The sequence below is a fragment of the Papaver somniferum genome, unplaced genomic scaffold (genome assembly GCF_003573695.1).
Source record: "Papaver somniferum cultivar HN1 unplaced genomic scaffold, ASM357369v1 unplaced-scaffold_11, whole genome shotgun sequence".
Classification (NCBI taxonomy): domain Eukaryota; kingdom Viridiplantae; phylum Streptophyta; class Magnoliopsida; order Ranunculales; family Papaveraceae; genus Papaver; species Papaver somniferum.
In genome coordinates, this window is record NW_020619936.1 from 1271671 (window position 1) to 1282198 (window position 10528).

General features: G+C 39.3%; 1 protein-coding gene across 1 annotated transcript; it reads left to right on the forward strand.

Moving 5' to 3' along the window:
* The first annotated feature begins 1889 nt into the window (after nucleotides 1–1889).
* On the forward strand, nucleotides 1890–4595 carry LOC113328551 (AAA-ATPase At3g28580-like). The gene is made up of 2 exons (XM_026575630.1): nucleotides 1890–2956; nucleotides 4280–4595. The coding sequence occupies exons 1-2, from the start codon at nucleotides 1890–1892 to the stop codon at nucleotides 4593–4595; spliced, it is 1383 nt and encodes a 460-aa protein (XP_026431415.1).
* Nucleotides 4596–10528: the final 5933 nt, after the last annotated feature.

Genomic DNA, 10528 nt, shown 5'->3' on the forward strand with positions numbered 1-10528 from the left:
CAATTTGAGGTAGAGACTTCAAGGCTTGGGTAGAAGGGTTACCAAGCCGTTTGTGCCATAATTCTGTAGTAATCTTCTATGACACAATGTTGACACGAGTTGGTTTCCCCGCCATCAAGCAATACAGCCCATCCATGAGCTTACCCATACCAATCCTCGTCCTCAAAGTATGGTCCTGTATAACACATTCAGAATTAGTGAATTGAACACTGATAATATTCTTCTGTGCATGATTAGCATGCGATGAAGATAAAAGTTGAGAAACGGATAGAAGGTTGCATGTGAATTGAGGAACGAACAGCACATTGTGCAATATAATAAAATCATTTAACTGCACAATTCCAATTTGGTTGCTTGTATGCTGCCACCATTAGGCAGGCCAACTTGAAGAGGACTAATATTATGACAAGATTCAAAAAAATTGTCATCGCAGCAAACATGATTGGAGGCTCCTGTATCAACAATCCAGATGTGACCACGCTTACCAGAGAGACGAACATGATTTGTAGTTGGCATCTCACCAACGACAGCGTTTGCCTTAGCTGCTGGTTGGTTACGGTGAGCTGGTGACTCGGTTTTGAGATTAGCTGCAGGTGGACGTCTGGGTTGGCGACCATCTGGATATCCATGCTTCTCCCAACAGGATCCTCAAGATGTCCATTATGACCATAATAGGTGCACTTAAACGGATTTTTGACAGCTCCTGATTTCGATCCTTGTGGCTTATTGCCGTGAGCGAGAAAAGCCATTGGAGAAACGATATCCTCCTTTGGCTGAGTGTAAGATCGAACCTCTTCCTCTTGGATGAGACGAGAGTACACAGTGTGCAGAGACGGAAGTGGATCGGTGCCCAAAATACTAGAACGAACATTAGCATAATAGGCTATGAGACCCATTAAAAATTCACGTACCTGATCATTGTTACGTCGAGTACGTAGAGTCACATTAAGATCACAGGTACAACCTGAGCATTGACAAGAAGGTAAGGCATCAAAGTCATTGATGTCATCCCAGAGTTTCTTCAGCTTCCCGTAGTAGTCTTGTATAGATTCTCCATCTTTTTGTTTGCAACCGGCGACATCAGATTTAAGCTGAAAATTTTTTATTCCATTCCCAAGAGAAAAACGAAGCCTGATATCTTCCCATAAATCGTATGCGGTGTCACGATAAGAAATTGAGGAACGAAGAACTGGATCAATTGTGTTAAAAATCCAGGCAACGATCATGTAGTTTATAGTCCACCAGTCATCCAGATCAGAAGAATCAACAGAAGGTTTTGAGATTTTACCATTAATGAAGCCCAGTTTTCGTTTCGCGCCCAGAGAAATACGAAAACCTTTAGCCCATTCTTCATAGTTTGATCCTTTGAGAACTACATGTGTGATGATAGTTCCTGGCCCATCATTGGAAGCTAGAGCATATATGGAGGACTGCCTGTTTGGTGAAGAGGAAGTTGAAGTTAAAACACTAGACATTGCTACCGGACTCAAGATACCATGAAGGTTTCTATAACCTAAGATAAGACAAGATAAATCAAAACAAGACAAGAAGAATTGTTCAATCGTGATTTCATTGATAACAATGACTCCTATATAAAGGAGTTAGGATTACAAAAATATTCTAAAAGATATTCTAAAAGAGGTGAATATATTCTCAAAACAAGTAAGTGAATATATACAAATATACAAAAATATACCCAATAGTATGCAACTAATTTTCTAACTATGGATCCACTCGTCAAATCATCTCCTCTTCTTTAAACAAAACTTCATTAAGTTGCAACACAAACCACCTTGTTGTATCTGCAACATTCAAAGATGTGGATTATGGGAGAGGGTTGGAAAATAATAGGCACAAGTCTTGGTTCCATTATGCTTCTCTACACAATGATGGAGCGTTTCTTCCCATATGGTTTTCTACACAAAATTGCAGACAAGTATATTCAGCGTATACTTCGTTTTACCAATTTTTATGTTCAAATCAGCATTGATGAATACACAGGGGATCTCATTGATCAAAAAAACCAGTCTTACACTTACACTGAAGCTTATCTCAATGCTTTAGCATTAAAACGTGCAATGCAGCTCAAGGCGTATACTGCAAAGAACAGTAAGAAGCTTGTTCTTGATATGGTTGACTACGAGATGACTATACCTGATGAGTTTCATGGGGCTACATTTTGGTGGATGCTAACAAATGCTAATGAAATTGACAAACCAAGAAAGGTTGAAATTGACCGCCGGTCTTTAACGATAACGTTTCATAAGCGTTACCGGGATATTGTCATAGACAGGTATTTGAATCATGTCATGGAGAAAGGGAAGGAAGTCTTGGAGCAGAATCAGCAAAGAAAACTTTACACTAATGGCTCAAGAGATGTATGGTACAAGGAAGAGATGTGGAGCCATGTAGTACATAATCACCCTGCAACATTCGATAATATAGCAATGGACAAGGCAAAGAAAGCGGACATCATCGAAGATCTTATCGCATTCAGCAAAGCTAAAGACTATTATATGAAAATCGGCAAAGCTTGGAAACGTGGGTATCTTCTACATGGTCCGTCGGGCACTGGTAAATCTACTATGATTGCGGCAATATCCAAGTTCATGAACCATGATATTTATGATCTTGAGCTAAAGTCGGTGAAAGGAGGCAACGGTGAACTTCGCAAGCTCTTGCTTGATACATCTGATAGGTCGATTATTGTCATTGAAGATATCGATTGCTCAATCGAACTTACAAACAAGCGTAAAATGAAGAAGAACAAGAAAAGAAACCAAGATGAGGAGATGTGGCGTGATGAAATGGGCGTAACTCTCTCGGGGCTACTAAATTTTATTGATGGGTTATGCTCAGCCACTGCCGGAGAGAGACTTATCATATTCACCACTAACCATATTGAGAAATTGGATCCTGCACTCATTAGACGTGGTCGCATGGATAAGCATATCGAGTTGGGTTACTGCTAAGGCTGCACAAGACCCGGTCTATTTTACCTGTACCGGTCAGGAACCGAAAAAACCGATCCGGGACCGAACCGGAATCGGAGTAGCCGGGACTGGGACTGGGAATGGATTTCAGAACCGGTTGTATATGAGTACAGGTACCGGTTCTAACCCTATTCCCGGCAGAACCGGACCCAGAAACCCGGTGTATAATAGCCGTCTAGATTAGAGAACCCTAGCCACTGGTGCTAGGTATTCATAACATCTTATAATCTAGCGAACAGAACTCATTCACTCGTTCTTTCTTTCATTCACTCTTTCTACTTGCCTATTTTTCTTGTTTTCTCAACTGAAGGATGAAGAACAATCCATGGTTCACGTATTTTTAACAAGAATCACCACCGCCACCTTCTTCTTCACCACTACCATGCAAGGTGAAATTGTTGTTGTGAATTAAAAAGAAGCAGTTGATCTGATCATCAACACCACCTTCTTCTTCACCACCACCACCACTTACCAGTTACCATCAACGAAGAAAATCAGTTACCGATTTACTTCTCTTGAATATTCAATCAACAACAACAAGTCAAGGTAATAATTTATTCATCTGATTTAGGGTTTGTTCAATTAATTGCATGTCTATTTAAATTGTTCAATTGATTTTAGATCTATGATCACTTCTTCTTCTTCACCATCTCTAATTGCATGTTAGGGTTTGTGATTTTATTTCTGGGAGATTTGGGGTTTGTTGATGCTGGCTTGTTGCTGCAATGAAAGAATGATGTTGTTGTGTATGGAATTTAAGGGTTTGGCTACGAATTTGAAGTCAAGAAGGAAATACAGGTTGGGTTATGTATGAAATTGAAATTTGATTCAGGTGGAGATGGATTTGTGTTGTTCATAAGATGAGGATAGATGGGTTTGTGCTCTAATGGATTGATTAATTACTTACTGTAATGGATTTTGTTATTTCTTGATCTTGTTGAATGCACATAAAAGTGTGAATTTATTTCATTGTGATTCAGTACTTGATCAAAATTATCTCTTAAATTGATTAATCACTGTAATGGATTTGGAATTTTGGACATTTTTTTTTGAGTATCAATGATTTTAGATGGAGACAGAACTGCAGTGGGTAAAAATATTTTAGATGGAGACAGAACTGCAGTGGGTAAAAACCCGGTACCGACTTGTACCGGACCGGTGTTACATGTACAGGTACAGGTCCAAGTACATGTATAGGTACCGGTCCTCAAAATGAAGACCCGGTCAACTCCAGGTACATGTACCGGTTTCATAAAAAAACCCGGACTGTACCGTCCCATGTGCAGCCCTAGTTACTGCTGCTTTGATGGGTTCAAGATATTGGCTAAGAACTATTTGAACATTGATGAACACCCATTGTTTGAGACTATTCGTCGTTTAATTGATGAAACAAAGATTACTCCTGCCGATGTTGCTGAGAATTTGATGCCAAAAAGCGTGAACGGAGATGATTACTCGGAAATTTTCTTGGGAAATTTGATTCAGGCACTTGAAAAACAAAAAGTGGATGCAAGATTTAAAGCTGAAATGGAAGAGGTCTCAGAGGAGGAGGAAGGAGATGAGGAGGAGGCGTACTCAAATGAGTCAGGCTCGGGATCTTAGAAAGTGCCTGGATCGAATTCTGGACTTGTCATTTCAACTTGATCTTCTTGTCTTTAAGAATAAGTATGTTTATTATTTATCCCTTGTCTTATTAAAAATTTAACTAGTACTACTTAATTAACGTGACTTGATTGGGGTATACCCAAACTAATTGGGATATACGCAAATTTAAATGAACATTTGCCCTTACTAAGGGAAGGTCAAAACTTGGTAAAGTTAATGTCCCTGCACTAATTAACCTAAAACTAAACCCTAAATTTAAAAACTAAAAACTGATTAATCTTCCTCTAATCCATCTTCTCTAATCCCTCTTCTCTTCTTTCATTCCAAAAACCTAAAATCAACCAAAAATTTCAATTTTGATTTCTACAAGAAATGGTTGATTCTAAGCAATCCAGTAGCAAGAGAGATTCAATAGGTAACATGAAAAGATCCAAATCAGTGGGAAAAGGTAAGGAACAAGTAAATCCAAGAATCCAATCCTTGAAGATGTTGAAAAGAAACCTCTACAAGCGAAAAGAAGACTGTAAGTGATTTCTAAACCCAAACCCGTTATTCTGATGTGTTGTATGCTTGTTATATTAGGTTAGAAATCGAAAGAAATCGAAAATTATGATTTTCTGGGTTTTCGGCCGACAAGGTCGATAATTGAACAACGTGCCGACCATTGGTTATTTTATGCAGCCGGCATGGTATCAGGATGAATAACCTGCCGGCTATTCATAACAGCCATGGCAACTGTTAGATAAATAACCAGGACCGACAGGGTATAATAAAAAACCATGCCGACCTACATCTGGTCGGCATTGTTTTAGACCTGAAACCTGCCGGCGTTAGGCCACAAAAACCTTAATTTTCTAAGTTAATAGTCGACATCTTTCTTAAATAGGACCATGCCGGCATGATGGTTGTCGACACTGTATACGGATAAAACCCTGCCGGCGTTATGGTTGTCGGCACTGTTTAGTTTATCAACCTCGCCGGCCAGTGGATGACCAAAACCATATGAAAATGTGTAACAATTTTCATCTCTCTCCCGCTTTACGTGTATGGGTAAGTAGTGAGGAATTGATTATTTTTCTCTGAGAAACAAGGAGAACAATAATTAGTTGATCACCATTTCCCCATACAGGTAAAGTGGAAGGGAGAAGAAAATTGTTATCACTCAAATCATGAATCGACCAATATCGTATGTTCAACAGTGTTGTCTGTTTTCATAACTCTTTTTTGTGCATTGTTTAGGTTCCCTGAGGAAAAAAAAAAAGAAGATCTACCTTGTCTTGTTAACAATGCAGAAGACCTATTTAAATTTTTGGACACAATTTATCCCAATTTAGAAGATCCTAAAGATGAAACTGAAGAGAATTTCCCGTTTAGAAAGTTATGTTTGATGGGTAAGGAAAATCCTGAAGAATTTCTAAGGTTTATGAACAGTCCTAGCAATCCCCTCAACTATGAAGAATGCACATCATCAGAGGAGGAAGAAGAGGAGGTTGATCCAAGAACTTTTTCATGACATGTGACTTTTCTGGAGTGAACCCCTATTACAATGAGGATGGTGACTACATAGGTCCAGTGAAGGGGAAGGGAAAAGCAAAAGCTGGTGCTGCTGGAAAAGCTAGTGATGGGGAGGAAGATAACAACAACAAGAAGGATCCATGAAATTTTTAAATTTTATTATGTTTCACTTGGTTTAGAATCTTAGATTGTGGTTTGAACTATTACATTATATTTTGAACTCTTAGATTGTGGTTTTAGACTTGTTAAACTTATGTTAATTTTCAGTTTCAGTTGCTTTAGAAGTTATTAGATTTTTTTTGCAGTTTTAGAGAAATTTTCAAGTTTTTTGCAGCCGACTTGGTGTGTAAATTATACAGTGCCGACCGTACCAGGCTTTTCTGCGGCCGACATGGTTTGAAATCTATACCCTGCCGACTAAATGTTAGTTGCACTTTTTAGGTACAAAGTACAACCCATTGAATGCTCAACGGTTAGAAATTTCAAAATCAAGATATTAGGTGTGTTGTTATTATAAAATCATTCCCAACTTCATCTTCAACCTTGCATAAAGAATGGAAGTTTCACCACCAAATATTTGTAGTCTTTTTACACTAAGTGGTCATTTTGCAAACGATTGTCCCTTTGAAGGAAGAAAATGCACTATTGAAGGTTGTAAGGGATTCATATTTCTCATGAAAGTTGCAGTAGGAGATGTATATCAGCCGTATACTTCAAAATGCACTTGTTGTGGGTTTTTCTATTGGATAGATGAGGGCCTATCTTCGTATGAAGATGAAGTTTATAAAATCAACCTTCTACCATGCACATATCCATGTTGCGACGGTAAGATGAAGCTAATTACCTCTCCTAAGAAATTGTGTACCGGAAAAATATACTATCTATGTCCCAAGTGTGTTAGGGTTAGGTTTTTAACGTTTGTATGCTTTAATTAAGTTTTGTATCCGATGTATGGTCGGCATTGTCCTAAACTAAAAGCTTGCCGACGGCTAAAAAGTCGGCATTATCCTAAATTAAAATCTTGCCGATGGTTATATTGTCGGCATGGTTATCCTAATACACATTGCCGGCCTTACAGAGAATAACATCCAGGAACAACTTTTTTGAGGGAGTTATTAGCCGGCATGGTTGTCCTAATACACCATGCCGGCGTACTAACATCCGGCAACCTGGAAAAACTAGGACCTTGCCGACGGTCCCAGTCAGTTTTTTTCCTGTGCTGTCATGCAGAACCGCCGGCAGTCTGACGAAAGGAAACACTGCCGACCCTGGTATGGTCGGCAGGGTACTGTAACAAATACAATGCCGGACAAATGAGTATACACCAAAAAAACCACATCCATTTCATTCATTTTTATCACTCCAAAGTACATTACACAAAACACGCATGCAATTACAAAGGTACTCTAAAAAGTACGAATGTTTTGTGTAGTACTCCAAATTACACTACACAGAAAGCTTCCTTATTCCTTAATCATAATCAATCATCACTCAAATCTATTGGATGGATTTCATTCAAATCTATTGAACCTCCTTTAGCCAAATCTACGGAACATTCCCTAGACTCATCTATAACATTCCAAAGGGAAATGTTGTCCTCATAAATTTTCATCCATTCATTGCTATTTTGTTTGTGAACTTCTCCAAAAAACTAAACCTACAAAGAGGAGGTAATAGACATTCCTTGTTGAGTTATAGACCAATAAATTGATTTTTATCCACCAAAGCCATGACAATTCTTCTATGCTTGAGTTGCTCCACGCAAACCGCATGTTTCGGTGCAAATGCTATAGATAGTCCCTCACTAAAAAAATGTACCACGCAATTCCACGTATCCGCCAATAGATGGCCACACTCCGGCATTCTCAACCAATGCTCCCATTTAACCGGTGCATTTTCCTCCGGGCCTTTAACACTAGTTAGCAAACCTTTGAAAGTTGCTTCTTTGTCCTCCATGGAACCTTCTAGCATCATTGAGATATGAATCTCCTTGTTGTTTTCTAGTCGGGCGGCCATCTTCTTTCTTATGTATTGCCATTGGGTGAGATTCTCCTCGACCGCTCCACTTAGGTGTCCCAATTGTTGCGAGATAACGTGAAACCCACAATTTCCATCTTTTGGGACGTCATCGTTACTAATAACGAACTCTTGAATAATTGGAGGGAGTTGTACGCGATACTTTTGCAACACCGGTTGTACTACCTTCGTTGGACGACCTCTTTTCTTCGCAACATCTCCTTGGTTTGCTTGACTCTCAAGAGGTAGAGTGCCATTTGGATTCAAGTTAGAGACCGTTGGTGTAGTTGAACCCTTCTTTGGCCGTCCCCTTTTCTTTCCAACAAATTCCACACTTTCTTGACTCTCAAGAAGTGGAGTGCTATTTGGATTCAAGTTTGAAACCGTTGGTGTAGTTGAATCCTTCTTTGGACGACCTTTTTTTCTTTTTAGCGGGATCATCCTTGTATTGCGCCTCGGTATAAACATGTCCGGATGGATCACACTTTGTACTCAAATGCTCTTTGATTTGATCCCTCTCGGATTGATCGCACTTTGTACTCAAAAACTCTTTAATTTGATCCCTTTCGGATTGATCGCAATTTCTACTCAAATACTCTTTGATTTGTTCTCTTTCTTCCGCCCTCGTCTTTTTGGTAGATGGTCTACCATTAGAATCTTGTTTCTCCAGTTCTTGAAGTTCTTCAACAATCAGCATCAACTTGTGCTTCATAGTTTGTTTGTCCAACCTATTCAACTTGGGGTACTTTTCATGGATTATTCTCCCAAGTTCCATGTCGCCAAACTCTTCACCGGGATCTTCTCTTGGAGCCGGTTTAAAAGATAATTGCTTCCAATAAGGATCGATATCATCAAGAGGAATGATAGTTTTATACCTACCATGCATATGACGACATGGAAGTACGATAGCTTTCATTATCCTACACTTACAAGGAGTTCTCGGGTCGTCATGCTTATTATACTTTTTAAACAAAGCGAGATGTTTCATCATACGTATTGCCCAATGCGAGACGTTTCTATGTATACCAACAAGCAACCAATCATCCTCATTAAACTCCTTCAACTTACGAAAGCTACTTTCTTGGAATTGTTTTTTGATCTTGTCGATATCATTATTAGTGTACTCATGGATAACATGTTGCACTGTCACAAGCCCATTCTGACTCGTGAAAAGTAGACCTTTTAGTCTCCCATGAGTTTGCTATACCATACTTGTGGATTCAAGTTTGAAATGTTTATAGTCGTAAGTAAAAGCGTACACAAACCTCTCTTTGTGTGGCGTCAACCATTGTTTCTTGCAATATTTCACTACTTTGGGGTAATTAGTCCCCCAATCATCCTCGAACTCCTTCAAGTTTATCTCATATCTTGCAACACTCACCGACCAAACCACCTTGTCCCACACTTTCATGAATAACCCAAACTTAATCTCACCTTCTTTTCATTCTTCGTCTTCTTTCTCTTTCTCCTTCTCTCGCTCCTCTTTAGTTAGTTTGCTAAGACATTCATCTTCCTCTTTTTCACGCTTAGTTCCTTTCTTTGCTTTCGGTTTTTGGATATGACTTCTACAATTGTTTCTAAGATTGCAATGTATATGCCAAGTGCAAAGGAAATTTTGTGCATTGGGAAAAACTATCCTCACGGCGTTCATTATTGCTTGCTCATTTTCGGTGACTATAACCCCGGGAGTCTCGTCTTCGTGGTAGAGAAGCTTCAAAGTTTCCAACGCCCAAATACAGCTATCATCCTTCTCACGATCCATAAAACACCATGCCACCGTGAACGATTTCTTATCCGAGGTTTGTCCAACAATGTTCAACAAAGGCATGTTGTACCTATTCGTCTTATAAGTACAATCCATGAACAAAACTTGGTGAAAGCAACGCGCCAATTGAGTCATATCGGGATGCGCAAGAAAAATACGATCCACCTTCCCCTCCGATGACTCATGGTGTCTCACCGTGTAGTTGTATTTGTGTATTAACCATTGTGATTCTTCCATCAATTTTCTCCCATCCCATTCAATTCTTTTAATGGTTGCCTTGGCCGCATAAATTGTAGACAATGAAAGAGGTTATCCGGGTCGTCCCTCTTAAACTTACGAAGGAGCTTGCTTGGTTTAATTCCCCAACTTGTTCTTACTTGTTCAAACTCGTGCGATTTCAACTTGGCAACTTGGAAATGCCCAACAAGAGTTTCCGGATCTTTATGGTTATGCCAACCAACATCAACTCTACTCATTCTCCACATGTTTTCTGTGTCTTTGTTCCTCCCAAAAATAATATTGAATGGGCATCCACACTTCTTCTTGTACACCCTAGTCGTCTTCTTATCATACACATGACCCTTTCTCTCGTGACTTTCTTTCGGCGACCCATAACACTCGCATATCATTTCAA

Excerpts from the sequence above, each read along its gene's own strand:
- LOC113328551 (XM_026575630.1), top strand. The coding sequence starts at position 1,890 with ATGGAGCGTTTCTTCCCATATGGTTTTCTACACAAAATTGCAGACAAG. Across the intron at positions 2,957-4,279 it reads CGCATGGATAAGCATATCGA|CCCTAGTTACTGCTGCTTTG; the intron begins GTTGGGTTACTG and ends TCCCATGTGCAG.